The sequence below is a fragment of the Canis lupus genome, chromosome 24 (genome assembly GCF_011100685.1).
Source record: "Canis lupus familiaris isolate Mischka breed German Shepherd chromosome 24, alternate assembly UU_Cfam_GSD_1.0, whole genome shotgun sequence".
Classification (NCBI taxonomy): domain Eukaryota; kingdom Metazoa; phylum Chordata; class Mammalia; order Carnivora; family Canidae; genus Canis; species Canis lupus.
In genome coordinates this window covers 38,525,224-38,543,992 of record NC_049245.1, presented here as the reverse complement: position 1 = coordinate 38,543,992, position 18,769 = coordinate 38,525,224, and the positions used below count along the sequence as shown (strand labels likewise).

The 18,769-nt window shown below is 47.7% G+C and overlaps 1 protein-coding gene across 2 annotated transcripts in view; it reads left to right on the top strand.

Moving 5' to 3' along the window:
• The window catches only part of ATP9A (ATPase phospholipid transporting 9A (putative)), a 133,014-nt gene that overhangs the window by 9,955 nt on the left and 104,290 nt on the right, over nucleotides 1-18,769 (top strand). Inside the window, exon 1 of one of the 2 annotated variants that reach the window (XM_038572612.1) lies at nucleotides 7,806-7,961. The exons of the other annotated variant lie outside the window; for it this stretch is intronic. Within the exon in view, the coding sequence (XP_038428540.1) occupies nucleotides 7,948-7,961 (14 nt within the window). The 5' untranslated portion in view covers nucleotides 7,806-7,947. Of the gene's footprint in view, nucleotides 1-7,805; nucleotides 7,962-18,769 lie in introns of those variants that run through there. 2 annotated transcript variants of the gene reach the window in all.

Here is an 18,769-nt window from a genome sequence, read left to right as displayed (position 1 = left end):
TTTTAAAGGCATATATTTTTTTTAATTTTTATTTATTTATGATAGTCACACACAGAGAGAGAGAGAGGCAGAGACAGGCAGAGGGAGAAGCAGGCTCCATGCAGGGAGCCCGATGTGGGATTTGATCCCGGGTCTCCAGGATCGCGCCCTGGGCCAAAGGCAGGTGCCAAACCGCTGCGCCACCCAGGGATCCCTAAAGGCATATTTTGGTTTAAAGACACTGTATTTGGTTCATTAACGTTGATTCATTAACATTGAACTCATGACCAAGGGCACTGCAGCTCACAGGCTGCCTGTCCTGAGGACACTGGACAGCATGTCAGCCCTGCGCTTGGGGGCCATTTCAAATAGTGATGTCACTAACAAAAAGCTCCAAAATGCAAAAAAGCATGGCACTAAATAGACCGTGGGAAGGACACGTATGTACAGTATGGAGCTGGGGCCGGACGGCAGTGTTGCCTTGTTCCACCTCCGCTGGGGAAGTCATGAGGTGATATAGATGTTATGTCACCCCACACATGTCCACGAATGACCACACAGTGCTTTGAGTATTAATGTTGAGGTGATGGATGTTAGGTAGTAGATAAATTTGCAAATGCAGAAACCACCAATCATGAGGATTGAGTGTATATAGGTGTATGTGTGTTCTTTTGACCCGGCAGAGGTGGTATTAATTTTACAGTGTATATCGGTGTGTTTGGGGCAGGATGGAGGAGGAGGATGGGCTGATCGGTGAAATCGATAGACCCCAGCCCTTCCCCTCTCCGTGGTGGAGTAGACAGTTGTGTAAACAGCTCATTGCTCCCTTGGACCAGAGCATTCGGGACAAGCCTTGGCAGCGGCCCATTGGAAAGTGCCCTCAGTGTCGTTTGCCAGTCAGCCCAGCTGCACTCGTGCCATCCATTTCCTGTTACGGAGTCCCTGCCCAGCCCAGTCCCAGGCCAGGCCCCCCCATGGGTGGTGACACCAGGGGATGTGGAATTACAGGAATTACAGATCCAGGCAGGGATGTGGAAGGGTAGAGGTGGATATGGGAACCATGCTTCCGGGGGCTTCCTGGAGAAAGGCCAGTTATGGGAGACCCTGCATGCTAGTCTCAAGGAAAGAGTGTGGCCATTTGACCTTGACCTAAGGCACCTTGCAACGAGGTGTAAAGCAGAGGCAGAGGCACTGGCCAAGCCTTCTTTAGACTTTTGGCTGTTACTTCTCAGAATAGAACTTTCTTTTAGGGAGCACCTGGGTGGCTCAGTGGTTGTGCGTCTGCCTTCAGCTCAGGTTGTGATCCTGGGTCCTGGGATCGAGTGCCGCCTTGGGCTCCCTGCAGGGAGCCTGCTTCTCCCTCTGTCTATGTCTCCGCCTCTCTCTCTGTATCTCTCATGAACAAATAAATAAAATCTTAAAACAAAAAAAAAGGGAAAAGAAAGGATAAAGAAAACCCTTTCTTTTAGCATCAGTACCCAGATGCAAACGATGAAAGTCCTGAATTAGCTCTGGTGGTATTTTGTGGCCACTTTTGGGAATGGTTGTGGAGTGCCTTCAGCTTTACTTATGACAGTCATTTGACTTTGGTTTAATTTCCAAAGAAAGAGACTACTTGTAATATTCTTATAGATGACTTCTATCTAAAGAGCTACAACAGTGCGGAATTCTTTTTTTTTTAACTATTTATTTATTTTAGAGAGAAAGACCATACAAGCAGGATGGAGGGGCAGAGGGAAAGGGAGAGAGAATCTCAAGCAGACTTTGCACGAAGCGTGAAGCCCACGTGGAGCTCCATCCCGGGACCCTGAGATCGTGACCTGAGCTGAAACCAAGAGGTGGAGGCTCATCTGACTGCACTGCCCAGGCACCCAGAACAGCTGATTTCTTAAACTAGTATTTGTTTTCTTTTATTTGTGTGAGTTGGAAAGATGGATGGAGAAACATCGCCAAAGATCACTTAGAGTGGCTCTTAGCCAGACATTGAAAGGCTAGCAATTATTTTTATGGTTCTTTCTGTTTTTGCCAAGTGATACTTGCTTTCTTTTTGTAGTAGTATTAGGGAGTTTCCTTTTAGAATACACGTATGTGAAAAACAGAATCAGTATGAACCCGAAGTTCATGAGGTTGGTTCATAGATGTGCCCCTGGTCGTGTCTGATATTTAGGAAGTGGCAGCCCATGCTAAGATGTTGCTTTTAGTCTAAAAATATTATAATATTGCTATAAGGAGGAGGAGATGGGATAATCTGATTTTGCTAATAGAGAAAAACATTTTTTTTTTTTTTGCCAAGTTATCCATGAAAAACATGATTTTTTTTGGTAGGGGGAAAACATGATTTTCAAACAATAGTTTACCAGGTTGATTTGGGATCTGAATGTTGCTTTTAAAATCATTGTATAAACAGGCAGGCGGGGTAGGGGGGGAGGGGGCTTATGGGAGAGGCGGTTGGCAGGGGCCCCAGGGAAAGAGAGGCTCCCTGTGGGAAATGGAAGGGTGGCCGGATGCTCTTGTCACTGCAGTTAGATCTCTGTGGCATTTGCTTAATGCCAGGAGGAGGAGCCTGTTGGCTAGCCTCCCTGAGGAAGAAGTGTGGAGCATGGACAGTGCTCTCCCCGTAGATTGGGGCCTGGAAGGATCTCCCACCCTCCGCTGGGCCATCTGCTGTGACACAAGGTGAAGTCAGACCTGGCCAGGTTAGGCCTCAGGAATTCTCAGCCTGGGGCTTGACAGTCCTCCATTGTAGGGGCTGCCCTGTCCACTGTAGGATGCATGACAGCAGCCCTGGCCTCCGGCCACTGGATTCCAGCAGTACCCTCCACCCAGTCAACCAAAAATGTCTCCAGACACTGCTGAGCCGCCCCCTGTGCCAGAGGTTGGGGAGTGGAGGTGGGAGTGGGCAAAAATGCACCTGTAAGGAGCCACTGGAGTAAAGAGTAAATATTCACTATGCTCAGCCATGTCCCTTAGTGTCCCATGAAGGTTGCCTCATACTCTATCCCTTTCTTTCTCTCCTTTTTTTAAAAACTTATTTTAATTTTTATTTAAAAAATATTTTATTTATTTATTCATGAGAGACACAGAGACACAGGCAGAGACACAGGCAGAGGGAGAAGCAGGCTCCCTGCAGGGAGATCCATGTGGGACTGGACTCCAGGACTCTGGACTCCGAGATCACACCCTGAGCCAAAGACAGACACTCAACTGCTGAGCCACACAGGTTTCCCCCCCCACCTTTTTTTTAAAGAAAAACCTGTTAGGCAAGAAGTTCATGTTTGGGCTGTTGTTCAGCTTTCTGATTCAGTGACTACAGAAGCCTTGAGTGGTTGCAAGAGAGGCATCCAGGAAGTGTTAGGGGCTGAGTGTTTCCCTTTGCAGATTCTTTGCTGAAGCCTCAACCTCCAGTACCCCAGATTGTGACTCCTGTATTTGGAGATAGAGGTTTTAAAAAGATGTGATTAAGTTAACATGAGGCTAGAGGGCCCGCCCCTAGCTGAAACCTGAGCTGAAACCAATAAGGCCCGCCCTATTCCAGCCCGACTGGGTGTCCTTGTGAGAAGTGGAGACTAGGACACGCAGTGGGATACCAGGGGTGGGAGGAAAGAGCAGGGCTCAGGAGCAAGCCAAGGGCAGAGCCCAGAAGAAACCAAACCTGCCCACACCTTGATCTTGGACTTCAAGCCTCCAGAACTGTGAGGAAAATAAACTTCTATTTAAGCCGCCCAGCTGGTGGTGTTCTATTATGGCAACCCTAGCAAACTCATACAGGAAGTACTTTATTTATGCCCATTTTGGCAAGTGTGGTATCTGTCAATGTTATTAATAAACCTTAATTCTAAATTGATGATGAGAGACACCTGGGCAGCTCAGTGGTTGAGTGTCTGCCTTTGGCTCAGGTCATGATCCCAGGGGTCCCGGGATTGAGTCCCTCATTGGGCTCCACGCAGGGAGCTTGCTTTTTCCTCTGCCTATGTCTCTGCTGCCCTCTGTGTATCTCTCATGAATAAATAATATATATATATATATATTTAAGATTTTATTTATTTATTCATGAGAGAGAGAGAGAGAGAGAGAGAGAGAGGCAGAGACACAGGCAGAAGCAGGCTCCGTGCAGGGAGCCCGATGCGGGACTCCATCCCAGGACTCCAGGATCATGATCTGGGCCGAAGGTAGGTGTTAACCGCTGAGCCACCCAGGCATCCCTAAATAAAATCTTAAAAAAAAATTGATGATGAGCTCCTTAGCAATTTTCTCTAAATGGTCTTGTCTCAAGACCTCTCAGTGAGCATGTTGCAAAGTCATGGGAACTGGAGCTGACCCTCCCCACTAGTAACCTAAAGCAGGTACCTCTGAGAGATGGAGGGGTTGAAGGCACTGTCCCCTGCTGCTTCCTTTTGCTTAAAAAGTTCACAGTAGTCACATATCCAGGTTATGCTTTCTATGGCTTCTTGTTAGATCTAGTCATTTGGATTGTGCTAGAGGAATCTGAGGAGAATTTTAATAGTTGCTAGCCACCATTGTGAACTTATTAGGTGCCCAGCACTGTTCTAGAGTTTTAAGTAAGTCGTCCTATCTATACCTCCTGACAATCCTACATTACAGACAATGAGACCGAGGAAAAAAGGGTCTTTTTTTTTTTTTAATTTTTATTTATTTATGATAGTCACACAGAGAGAGAGAGAGAGGCAGAGACACAGGCAGAGGGAGAAGCAGGCTCCATGCACCGGGAGCCCGACGTGGGATTCGATCCCGGGTCTCCAGGATCGCGCCCTGGGCCAAAGGCAGGCGCCAAACCGCTGCGCCACCCAGGGATCCCTCTTTTTTCTTTTTATAATGGTTTTGGTTTAGAATGACAAAGACTTCATTTCATTTTTTTTGTTTTTATTCTATTTTTTTAAGATTAATTTATGTATCTGAGAGCACTTGCTCATGCGTTGGGGGAGGGGAGGAGCAGAGAGAGAATCTCAAGTGGGCTCCCCATTGAGCACAGAGCCTGACCCCTGACTTGACTTCACGACCCTGAGATCGTGACTTGAGCCCAAAGCAAGAGTCGGACACTTAACCAACCGAGCCATCGGGGAGCCCCTCATTTCAGTTTTTTTAAAAAAAAACTCATTTTATTTTGAACTTAGATCATAAATTGTGTTTTGTGACCTGCCTTGATGACTTCTGCTATTTGACTCCTTTCTGTAACATACATTCCAAGCAGGTGATTTTTGTTGAGGAGGAGGGGATTGAGGGGTTGTGGGCCTTGACAAAATGGTCACATCACAGCAGCTTTCCTCTCTGACCAAGAACCTTCTTCTTATGTAGCTTACGTTACAAAGGAAGGGTAAGAACATATAAAATTACTTTCTTTTCATTGTAAAATGAGTGTGTGTGTGTGTATTATTATTATTATTATTTTATTTATTTATTTATTTACTTATGATAGTCACAGAGAGAGAGAGAGGCAGAGACACAGGCAGAGGGAGAAGCAGGCTCCATGCACCGGGAGCCCGACGTGGGATTCGATCCTGGGTCTCCAGGATCGCGCCCTGGGCCAAAGGCAGGCGCTAAACCGCTGCGCCACCCAGGGATCCCTGTGTGTGTGTATTAAAGAACAATTGAAGAACAGAAAGGACTGAGGAGTGAAACACTGGTGTTAACGTTCCCTCCAAGGACAGCTGCCCCCTTTTTTTTTTAAGATTTTATTTATTTATTCATGAGAGAGAGAGAGAGAGAGAGAGAGGCAGAGACACAGGCAGAGGGAGAAGCAGGCTCCATGCAGGGAGCCCGACATGGGACTTGATCCTGGGTCCCCAGGATCAGGCCCTGGGCTGAAGGCGGCGCTAAACCACTGAGCCCCCCAGGGCTGCCCAACAGCTGCCCTTTTAAGGGCACATCTCAGAACATCTTAGATACCCTGTTTGCTCCTGGTCTTGTTTCTGGGTGTACATTGTTTTATGAATTAGAACCATGTAGCAGATGTGTTTTTATTTCCTGTTGTTGATTTAACATTTTAATTTAGGGCTGTCTCTGTATCATGAGGTATGTTGTAAATGGCATCTTTAATGGCAACATAGTATTTCTTTAAGTAGAGGTGGCTAGTTTACTTTAACCAGTGAGCAGGGAGCCCAGTTGTGGGACTGGATCCCAGGATCCTGGGATCATGACCTGAGCTGAAGGTAGACGCTCAACCAACTGAGCCCTTTAGTTTCATTTTTATTTACTTTATTTACTTTTATTTTATTTTATTTTATTTTATTTTATTTTAAGATTTTATTTGTTCATGAGAGACACACAGAGAGAGGCAGAGACATAGGCAGAGGGAGAAGCTGTGGAGAGCCTGATGTGGGACTTGATCCCAGGACCCCAGGATCACACCCTGAGTCGAAGGCAGATGCTCAACCACTGAGCCACCCAGGCATCCCTGCTGTCACAAATTAGAGCTTCATCTAGGGAAGGTATCTTGGCATAAGCTCTCTCCTACATTTGGAATTTTTTTTTTTTTTTTTTTTTTTTTTTAGATTTTATTTATTTATTTGAGAAAGAGGAGGAGCAGGTAGGAGGGGCAGAGGGACAAGCAGACTTTCCGCTGAGCAGGGAGCCTGACATGGGACTTGGTCCCACAACTTAAGGATTGTGACCTGACCTGAAGACAGATGCTTAATAGACTGAGCCACCCAGGTGTCCCTGGAAAATTCTTTTTAAAGATTTATTTATTTATTTTAGAGAGAAAGAGAACAAGAGAACATGGAGTAGGGGAGGGACATAGGGAGAAGGAGACAGAGAATCTTCAGCAGATTCCCACTGAGCATGGAGACTGATGAGGGGTTCAGTCCCATGACCCCAAGATCATGACCTGAGCCGAAATAAAAAGTTGGATGCCCAACTGACTAAGCCACCCAGGTGCCCCACATTTGGAAAATTTTGATAGGCTAGAATCTTCAGTTTACTGGATTACATGGAGCACATGGTTATCTAAGGACTCTGTGAGGCTCTAACCAAATGGCTTTGTGGAAGGGCTCTTTCACCCAATGAAAGCCAGAGTTGGCTTATGTTCCAGGGTCAGGATATGGGTGATGGCCTTCTTCGCCCATCTATTTTTACTTTGCCTTTTGTCCAGTGTGTGTCCATGAGATTGGGAAGGTTTAAAAAGAGAAAAAGAAGTAAAAACACACATTTTTCTTTCTCTGTTTACCACAAATGGGGCTTCCTGTTGATTGATGTGTGAGAGGGGTCCGTGTGGAGGACAGAAAAAACCTATGATTGGCCGGGGAGATGCTCACTGCCCAGTATATCCTCTGTAGATGTACTGGGTGGACTGGACCGATCACCATCCATTCTGTCGTATGTTTGGTAGTTATATAAGGTATGTTTGGGAGTCTGCAAGCACTTGATAAATATTTGTTGAATGAATACAAGAAAATCTTCCCATAGATGGTTGCCGTGACAGAGCTGTGTGTAGACACCAGGGCCAAGTGCAGTAAGGTCTGGCTTCCCTGCAGAGAGCGGAGGTCTGCGGCGCAGTAGCTGGAGCCCAGGGTGGCCCGCACGGTGATGTTAGAAAAGGTGTGAACTCGCTGCCTGGGGAGTGCTCTTCCCCACCTGAGCCGACAGTGTGCCCGACCCTCAGCAGCTCCACTACCTGCTTCCAGACGTCAGCATCTTACAAGGGACTCGTGTTGTAGCCTCTGGCATGTCACGGGCAGGCACCCTTAGAAACGTCTGTCTTGGCCTTCCTGGGGCCGGCCCGGTGCCAAAGCCACGCCCGAGGTGGAGCCGGGCTGTAGCAGTGGCTGCAGTCCCGTCTCCATGGGAGCAGGGGAGGAGCCGGAGTCCCCGCAGGAAAGGGCTCCCTGTGGAGGTGCTGGCTCTCCAAGGCCAGGGCTGGTTGCCGAGGATCGAGGACCATGAGAGGTTGAGAGCGTGGATTCGAGCAAGACTGTCTTGGTGCAAGTGTGGTGTCTGCCACTTACTGGCTGTATGACCTTGGGCAAGTGAGTTCCCCTCCCTGTAAATGAGCATGGTAATAGTGCAGTGGTTTTGAGGGGGAATGAGTTGGTGTGTGCAGAGCGCCCAGCCCCCAGAGCATGTGGCCCATGGAAGCAGAGTAGGCGTGTTAGCCTGGTTAAGGCTGACGGTGCTGGGGAGTGGAGCCAGGCGGCTGCTGGGGACCCTTGCTGTGTCCCTGCTGTGTCCCTGTCGTGGGAGGCCTAGGTTGCTGTCTAGACAGTTCAGAGGCAGCTCTCCGATGCTCCCGTGGGGTGAGATTTCCAAACGCCGTGGTTCAGGGCGCTGGCTCTGAGGTCAGCCTGTTGGACCCGCGGCTGGCTCTGTCCTCACCCGCCGCAGGACTCTTGGGGATCCAGCTCGCTCATCTCCAGGAGGGCGAAGGTCTGCCTTGCAGGACTCTGGTAAGGGTTAAGGGAGGTGACACGACTGGCTCTGCTGTGGCACCCACCTGGTTTAGGACCCGTGAGCAGGTGGCCCAGATACAGTGTAAAAGCACCTGGTAAGGCAGCAGGTGTCTGGGTGCTGGGGGGGCGGGCAGGGGCGGGGGAGAGGCTAGGAGAGGCTCCTCAACCCACACAGGGCAACTGAGCGCCTCCTGTATACCAGATCTGGAGTGTGAGGCAAATAGTGTCTGGTTTCTGACCTCTGGGCTTGTGGCCAAGATCCGAGGCTGCAGGCTGTCAGCTGTGTGCTGTGTGGGGAGCAGGGTGGGGTTTTTTGTTTTGTTTGTAAATTAAAAAAAAAAATTACACAATCATTGTCACATAGTTCACTGTTTAAAAGGTACAGAAGGTGTGTGTGTTGCAAACTTAGCCTCCCTTTGCCCCCACCCTTGGCTACCCTGTGCCCTTCCCAGGCAGCCCCTTATCAATTTCTTCTGTGTCATCCTAGAGAATTTTTAACCATTTTCCAAAAGAAGGCCCATGCATTTTATATTTATCCACCTAAACACACACACATAGATTTTGATCTTTTTTTCCCGGTTGCTAATATACCTCACACAGCAGGACATATTTCTTTCACTTAACAGTACACATTGGGCTCGTTCCATATTGGTACATAAAAAGCTTTTCCGTTCCTTTTTTTTTTTTTAAATGGTTTTAAAGGATTTCATTGAATGGATTTACCATACTTAATATAACTAATCCACCATTGATGGACACTTAGGTTATTTCTAATGGTACATTATTACTAGCAATGTTAGGGTGAATGACGTTGAACATGTCTTTGTGCCCATGTTAGAACATACGTAATGTCTTGAAGGGGAATCAGTGGGTCAAAGTGAATGCATTTGTAATTTTGAGAGCTGTTACCGGCTTGCCTTCCCCCAAGGTTATAGGATTTAGGCTCCTCCCAGCAGTGAAAGTGTCTGTTTGCCCATCCTGACCAACACAGGTTGTTAAGCTTTTTGATTTTGGTTATCATGCAAAGTAAAAAATGACACCTCAGTGTGATTTTAGTTTTATATAATATCTGAACATTGCATCAGTTACCAACACTTAGAAGCTGAGGGTTTGTGCTTCAGAATCTGTGCTTTTTGTCTTTAGCTTGAAAAATCTCATGGTCTGTTGTGTGAAGCTTGTGTGAGAAAGTATCCTGGTCGAGCTAGGGTGGCCTTCCTTCCCGCAGGTCTGGGCTCCTCAGTGCGCCCTGTCCCTCCAGACCTTGTGTTTATTTTTGTTCATTTATACATTGCTTGCTGGGCTTCCATAGATTTGCATGTTCTAGAAAGAAACAGTCAAGTAAAGTCTAAGGGAGAAGAGAGCCCCTTTCTCTTTGTGACGAGCACATGGTTGGGTTTTGAAGGATGAGTAGGAGAAGTGGAAGGGGTTGCCCAAGGAGATCTCGGGTGAATGAATCTTGCACAGGGGTTGGAAGTTGGAGAAGAGCAGAGTTCTGGAGCTCATTGGCTTTGGCTTGGTCACAGAGGACCTGGGCTGAAGGGAGAAAGGCTTGGACTTGAGTCCACGTTGATTTACTCATTGTGGGGCTGGAATGCAGTATGAGGTGTCCTGCACTGGTGAGCAGCAAGAGACCACTCAGGAAAGACTTACAGCAGGAGAAATAGGGAAGGTGACAGATCCTGCCACCCGTGACTGCCCCTTCCCCCAGGAGAACCAGAATTAACAGTCTGGTGTGTGTGTGTGCTTATGTGTTTCTCAGCATTATTTTCCCATGAATATACTATCCTTGGTTATTTTTCTTAAAATACAGCATAATAAATTGCATATCTCTTGCTTTATGTTTTCTCCCCCTCCTACTTTGTCACTTGGCTCTTGCTTGCCCTGTCCGTGTGTGCGTCTGCTGTATTCTTATTGGTACAGGTCCACTGTTCAGCTGGTTCCTCTCTGATGGGCATTCATTCGTGTCTAGGGTTTTGCTTTCTGGCCGCTGTGAGCATCCTTGTACCTTTCCTGTTGCTCACCCGTACCCTAATTCATACACAGTCTGTCCCTCCAGGTAGACTTGCTACATCAGAGGACCTGTTTTCATTTAAAGAGAAATTTCCACATTGACTTGGCTTTTTTCTTTGATATGCCCTGGTTTTTCCACCAGTCAGTAGCACTGCTGTGTCCAGGGATATGTTCAGACTTCAAAGTACGAGCTTCCTTTTTTGCATTCTTTCTGACTTAAAATTTTATTTCAATTTTTAACTTTTAATGATTTTACTTATTTATTTTTTTAAAGTAATCTCTACACCCATTGTGGGGTGAGTGTAGAGTTACTTACAACCCTGAGATCAAGACTCCCATGCTTTATCAACTGATCCAGCCAGGTGCCGCTGACTTTGGACTTTATATTCCCCTAGTTAAAAAAACAAAAACAAAAACATAACATTTAGCCTCCTAGATGTTTTTAGGATACAGGTCAAAATTTTCCCTTATACCTTCCTTTCCATGCCTTCCAGCAACCCTCCTCCCCCAGCATGTAGGCTTATTAATAAGTTGAGTTCCATTCTTTAGACTTGCTGTCCAATATGGTACACACTAGATATATGGGGCTATTTAAATTAATGGAATAAAATTTAAATCTCACATTTGAGTGCTCAACAGTTACATGTGGCTATGGCTGCTGTGTTAGACAATGCAGATAGAGAACATTTCTGTCACTGTAGAAATGTATCAAGACAGTGCTGCTCTAGACTGGATTCTCAAACTCAGGATTGTTGGCATTTGGGGCTGCATAATCCTCTGTGTGGGGCTGTCCTGTGCATTGTAGGGTGTTTGGCCTCTACCCGCTAGATGCCAGTGGTACCTCCCTGCACCTGCAGTTGTGACGACCAAAGGTCTCTTGACATTGCCAAGTGTCCCCAGGGCAGGGGGGAACGCCCCCCCCCACCAAGCCCTCCTCTCCCATTGAGAACCAGTCCTGTAGACTTTTTTTTTTCCATATTGCTTTTAATTTTTTTCTACATTCTGACTGGATCTTCCCAGCATCAGCACAGAGACTATAGCTTCCTAGACTCTGGCTTTGGGAAAGTTCAGCACACCATGCGGGCAAATCAGCAAGTATTTACTGACCGCTTGCTGATTGTGGTTACACCCAGAGCAGAGATGATCATTTCTTTGGAGGCCAGCTCCTTGTGACAGTAGTTACCTTTTCCAGAAACATCATTCCCTTGGCACTTCCCGCTGTAATAATTAGCTTTCCCTTGTATTTCAGCCAGATTGTGTGAAACCTTGCACATCTGGTCAGCAGGCTGTCCACCATCAAAACCTTTGTTTGTTTTAGAGTGAAATCATAAGCAAATTTACTTTGGTTTTCCTTTGTTTAAATGGCCTAAGTAGAAGCAGTGTAAACGAAATTATTTCTGGCCTTACGTCTTTACCTAGTTGAATAGCTGTTGCTATCAACAGGTGAGAGCATTGTTTTATGTTTTCTTGATCTGAAAAAAATTAGAGAAATATATGTACTATTTGTTGAATGCCTACTTTGTGCTAGGTATTATCCTATGCGTTTCATATATACCACCCTTCATTCTCATAGAAATTCAGCAAGGCAGGTCTTACTGTCATTTTACTGACAGAAAAGTGGAGATCACAGAAGAGGAGTAGCCCAAAGCCACACAGCCAGTGTGGAGCTGGCCTGGGCTTTGTACCCAAGTCCATTTGACTTAAAAGCTGGTGCTCCTAAAAAAAAAAAAAAAAAAAAAGCTGGTGCTCCTTATTCTACCCCTTACGATCCTGCTTTTTTTTTTTTTTAAGCTTTTTATTTATTTATTCATGAGAGACACAGAGAGAGAGAGAGAGAGAGAGAAAGGCAGAGACACAAGCAGAGGGAGAAGTAGGCTCCCTGCAGGGAGCTGACGTGGGACTCGATCCCGGGTCTCCAGGATCAGGCCCTGGGCTGAAGGTGGCGCTAAATCGCTGAGCCACTCGGGCTGCCCTGATCCTGCTATTTTGAGATTGTGGCTCTCACCTGTCATTTCTTCTTTAGTTTCTCCATTAATTTCTCATTTCTTAAAAAGGTTTTATTTATTTATTTGAGAGAGAGTGATTGGGGGTGCAGAGGGAGAGGGAGAAGCCGAATCCCCACTCAGTGGGGAGACCATAATGGGGCTCGATCCTGGTCCTCAGGCCTTGGCATCATGACCTGAGCTGAAGGCAGACACTTCACTGACAAAGCCACCTAGGTGCCCCTAATTTCTCATTCTGCCTTGTAGCACATCTCCCTAGCCCACCTAGAATTTTTTTTTTTTAAGATTTTATTTATTTATTCATGAGAGACACAGAGAGAGAGAGGCAGAGACACAGGCAGAGGGAGAAGCAGGCTCCATGCAGGGAGCCTGACGTGGGACTCGATCCCAGGTCTCCAGGATCACACCTGGGCCGAAGGCAGGCACCAAACCGCTGAGCCACCCAGGGATCCCTGGCCCCATCTAGAATATAAGAATTACTTTATGATGGCAAGTGACAGCTTGGTTTGTTGTTAAGAAATAATAGGAGCAATTCATGACACTAGGGTGACAGCTGCCACAACACAGCTCTAGGCATCTGCCCCTCTCGGGCCTCCAGGGGACTGGAGTCTATACCATAGACTGGGTGTGGTGGTGGCAGCCACGAGGGGTAGAGGGAGTCTCAGATATAAATCCAGATGTTGAGGGGATCCCTGGGTGGCGCAGCGGTTTGGCGCCTGCCTTTGGCCCAGGGCGCGATCCTGGAGACCCAGGATCGAATCCCACGTCGGGCTCCCTGCATGGAGCCTGCTTCTCCCTCTGCCTATGTCTCTGCCTCTCTCTCTCTCTGTGTGACTGTCATGAATAAATAAATAAAATCTTAAAAAAAAAAAAAATCCAGATGTTGAGAGGGAGCCTGGCTGCCACTTTTCCTGTTTGGGGAGGGGAGGGGGGAAGACCTTGGTCACTTGGAAATTGGCCAGCCCACAGCTTCTACTGTGGGATAGTAGTTCCCCAAACCTGGGCAGGCAAGGCTCTAGCAGCAGTGATAGGGTCTCAGGTAATTCATGGACAGGAACTAAAGTGCATTGAGACCTGCAATAAGGTACTTACTTCCTTTTTCAATTTTCCTTCAATGTTTCTAGCCCTTTGGGGGCCAACTTTTTATTTTATTATTTTTTAAAGATTTTATTTATTTATTCATGAGAGACACACAGAGAGAGGCAGAGACACAGGCAGAGGGAGAAGCAGGCTCCATGCAGGGAGCCCGATGCGGAACTCGATCCCAGGACCCCAGGATCACGACCTGAGCTGAAGGCAGACACTTAACTGCTGACCCACCCAGGCATCCCAGGGCCAACATTTTTTTTTTTTTTTCAGGGCCAACTTTTTCGCAGCAGACGCTCGCTATTGTCTCTGCAGTATAAACAGGAGAAGCAGCAAGAGCTGCAGGCTGAGAGCCACCAAATCTAGCCTGAGTTTAGTAACACTGTTTGCTTTTCATTGTGCTGATTTTGATGTTTATGTGTTCATGGCAGTGATACTGGTTTTCCATTTGTGACAGTAGTACAAAGTTACCTTTTGAAATTTGCATAAATAAAAAAATTTTTAAAAATGAAATTTGCATAAATAAAATCTAGGGCAAGAGTTCTCATCTCAGGCACTACTTGTATTTGGGGTTGAACCATTCTTTGCTGTGGTGGTGGGTGGGGTGGGGTAGAGTTTGTCCTTTGCACCACTGGATGTTTAGAAGTGTCCCTGAAGGGATCCCCAGGTGGCTCAGTGGTCTAGCGTCTGCCTTCAGCTCGGGGCCTGATCCTGGAGACCCAGGATTGAGTCCCACGTCGGGCTCCCTGCATGGAGTCTGCTTCTCCCTCTGCCTGTGTCTCTGTCTCTGTGTCTCTCATGAATAAATAAATAAAATATTAAAAAAAAAAAAAGTGTCCCTGGGGGGGGAAAAAAGTGTCCCTGGAGTCCCCCCACTAGATGCTGGCCCTAGCCCCTTTCCCCAGTTGTGACAACCAAAAATGTCTCTGGACATTGCCAGGTACTCCTGGGGTGGGGGGACCAGAAGTGGCCCTACTGAGAGCCACCAGTGTAGGGTAAGCAAGTTTAGCCAGTACATGAGGTTAGAAGGTAGAGGCAGCTGGATATTACAGGAAATGCTGTGTGTGTTTGAACACCGCTTAGCCTGATTTCTGTCGGTTGTGAGGGTGACTTACTGATGCTCATGTGGGGGTCCTTTGGTGCTGATACCAGATAGAGTGAGGTGGAAGGAAGTGTCTTGAAAGAGATGTTCTGAAGCAGTGCTGTCCAGTGTGGCTTTCCATCGTGCCGGAATGTTCTGAATCTGCACAATCCAGTCTGTAGCTTCAGGCCACATGTGGCTATGGAGCACTCAAAATGTGGCTGGTGGGAACAGAGGACTGAGTTCTTCTATTTTAATTAATTTAAACGTAAATAGCCACAGGTAGTAGAAGCTACCACGTTGGACAGTACCGTTCTAACAAAAACAAAGGCTTTTACGGTGTTGACTGCACTCTTTAAAAGCTTACAGTTGGAGACGCACAAAAGCAATAGGATTGTCTTTTTTTTTTTAAGACTTTATTTAATTTATTTATTAGAGAGAGTGAGAGAGAGAATGAACGGGGGAGGGCCAGAAGGAGATGGAGAAGCAGACTCCCTGCTGAGCAGGGAGCCCGATGTGGGACTTGATCCCAGGACCCCAGGATCATGACCTGAGCTGAAGGCAGATGCTTCACCAACTGAGCCACCCAGGAGGCAGACGGGAATATCAAACAGGAGGCTTGGGGCAGTGGTTATCACAGACCCAACTAAAGTTGGCTTGAGCAAAAGTAAAAACCAGTTAATTGATTCCTAAGGCTGAAAAGCCCAGGGAATGGACAAATGGGAAGACCTATGCGCTTTCCAAAAGTGTCAGGAACCTTTGCATTCCTCCTGGTGACTCTTTTTTCAGGCCAACCCTTTCCTAAAGCTAGAACAAAGTGGCCACCTGCACCTCCACGTGCTTTCTGCCACCTTAGCAACCTCAGGGTGAAGGGCACTTCTTTCCTAGTGTTTCTGGTGCTCATCTCAGCCAGGGGTCTCGCTGGCCTTTGTTGAATCCATCACCATGCCAAGGGTTCTGCTTGGCTATACCTGGATCCTTGTGCTCACCACCCTCTGGGGCTTGGGGATGAGGCTGGCCCAGCTATCTCAGGAGGAGAGATGGAGGGAAGTGACTTAATAAATTATGATAAAGGATAATTACAGGGTAGAAGACGACTCTGGGGTGGTCTGGGCTGAGGGAGTGGACCCACAGAAGGATGCACTTGAAAGGAAGCCCTTCCCCAAGGCTGGAGTTTGGATGTAGTTGGAGATGGTGTAGTTCAGTTCAGGCTGTTGGAAAGCAGGCCGAGAGCCTGTCTGCAGGCATGAGGCAAGCAGAAAGGGGTTCCCCGGGTACAGGAGGGGCGGCAGGCACAGCTGGTGGTTGACACCTTGGATGTGCAGTGGGAATGAGACGCCGGGGGCTGCAGTGACCAGAGGACTTTGGGAGACGAGCCTGGAGGTGAGGGCATCAGGGTGCTGATGCAGAGGAGGCAGGATGTCCATTTTGCGAGGGCCCCGAGAGAGTCTCCACAGTGGGGCTCGGAGAGGTCTCCAAGGGACTGCACATCCTGGGGGGGGCGGGTGCTGGGCAGAGCCTCATCGGATGGCCCTACATCCATGCCACCGATCCACTGGATGCCTCTGCCTGGAAATCACAGGAGAGCCTCTCCTCCAGCCCTGGGCCCCCAGGGTCCTCTGCCGAGAAAGCGTAGCATGGTTGTACACTGTGAAGGAGAGCGCAGGGAACTGCGGTCGTTCTCCCAGAGCAGGTGACACAGGGTGGCTCTGGAGCCGAGAGGCAAGAAGTTCATGACGGGCGCACAGATGCGTGGGGGTGAGGCAGGTGGGGCACCTGATGAGCCTGCAGAAGGGCTTCTGTACCAGCAGCATGACAGCCGTTCCTCTCCCGGCCCCTAAAGATTCTTCTGACTTTATGAGATGATGAGAGCTAGGGAAAAAAGCTGTAAAAGAATTGTGCTGCTGCTGCTGTTTGTGGCAGTGCAGGGTGCTCTCAGGCTCTTAGCTCAGGATCTGGAGCCCACAGGCCTGGGCTTAAGGCCAACTTCCCCCACTCCGCGTGGAGCAAATGCAGTAGTAGATGTTGGACAAATCACCGAGGCCTCTCGAGCTCAGTGCCTCCACTATGAAAATAGGGGCAATGCTTGTATATACCACATAGGATTATTATGAACGTTAAATGAGATAATGCATTTCTTTTTTTTAATTTTAATTTTTTAAAAAGATTTTAATATTTTAGAAAGAGCAAGCACATGCATCAGCGCAGGGAGGGGGCAGAGGGAGAGAGACAATCTCAAGCAGACTCCATACTGAGTGTGGAGCCTGGTACTGGGCTCCATCCCATGACCCTGAGATCATGACCTGAGCCGAAATGAAGAGTCACATGTTCAACTGACTGAGCCACCCAGGTGCCCTGATGCATTTTTTAAAAAAATATTTTATTTATTCATGAGAGACAGAGAATGAGGCAGAGTCATAGGCAGAGGGAGAAGCAGGCTCCATGCAGGGAGTCCAACGCGGGACTTGATCCCCAGGCCTGGGATCACACCCTGAGCCACCCAGGTGTCCTGTGATGCATTTTTTTAAATGTTTGTTTAAAGACAGTACATTTCTATGTCTGTAATGTTTTGAAAATTTGTACCTACTACCCCCACTCTAGTCTAGACTGCTGTCCCTGCCTGTCTGGATGATGATAGTAGCTTCCTGAGTGACCCCCTGTTTCTTCTTTTTTTTGGTTAATATATAGCTTTATTAGGATACAGTTCTCATACCCTGAAGTTCACCTATTTGAAGTGTGTAATTAGCAGTTTTAAGTTTATTCATAGAGTTGTGTTAACCATCACTACAATCAATATTCAAGCATGCCATTACCCCCAAAATAAACCTCATACCTCTTTTTTTAAAAAAATATTTTATTTACTTATTCATAAGAGGCACACCAAGAGAGGCAGAGACACAGGCAGAGGGAGAAGCAGGCTCCATGCAGGGAGCCCGATGTGGGACTTGATCCGGGGTCTCCAGGTTCACACCCTGAGCCGAAGGCAGACACTTAACCGCTGAGCCACCCAGGTGTCCCATTAACCTCATACCTCTTAATCTGTTTTTACTCTGAACCCACTGCAGCATCTTCTCTACACAGCAGCTGGAAGGAACTTTTAAAAGTGTCAGTCAGGGCCACCTGGGTGGCTCAGTCGGTTAAGCGTCTGCCTTTGGCTCAGGTCACGATCCTGGGGTCCTGGGATCAAGCCCCACATCCGGCTTCCTGATGGGGGAGGGGCACCTGCTTCTCCCTCTGCCTCTCTGCAGCTCTCCTTGTTCCTGCTTGCACTCTCTGTCAAATAAATAAATCTTTAAAAAAAAAAATAAAGTGTCAGTCAGATCATGACACCTCCTGCTTGTAAGCCTTCAATGATCCCCACTGTGCATGGAGTAAAATGCAGACTCCCTGGCCCAGAGACGAGGCCCAGTGTCCTCTGGCCGCTCTTCCTCCTTCTTCCTCCTTCCTTCCTGCCTTCCCCTGTGGTTGGTACACACCTGCCTTTCTATGCAAATGTGTAAGCAGCTCCCCACCTCTGGATATTTTTTTTTTTAAGATTTTATTTATTTATTCATGAGAGACACACAGAGAGAGGCAGAGACACAGGCAGAGGGAGAAGCAGGTGCCATGCCGGGAGCCCGATGCAGGACTCGATCCCACGACCCCGGGATCACGCCTTGCCTGGGCTGAAGGCAGATGCTTAACTGCTGAGCCACCCAGGCGCTCTGCACCCCTGGGTCTTTGCTCTCGGGGTTCCCTTCTAATCTGCCCAGTGTATTCCCTTGCACGGTTGCCTGCCTGTTACTCCTTGTGTCTCAGCTCAGCTGTCACACCAGCCACCCTGACCACCCCATCTTCGCAAGCCACACCCTTCCCCCATGCCCTCTTTTTGCCGGGGGCCTGCTTTTGATTTTTGGATGGTGGTTTAGTGTCTGCCTCCCTCCACTAGAGTATAAGTGCCAGAGAGGGGAGGAGCTGTCTGTTTTGTTCACTTCCAAGTGACCAGGGGAGGGCCCAGCACAATGAGTGCACAAGATGTCGTAGGTGAATGAACAGGTGACAAAAAAGAGGCAGTGATTTTGCATTATCGTTGCTGTTAAGTGTTCAATAAATACTGTTGACTTGAAAGCCGAGTTGATCAAGTGTTGGAAGTGTGCAGGTTATGATACCCGGCGCATGCAGACACGGAGGAAATGCAGTAACCGTCAGATTGGCTGAATGAGATGGCC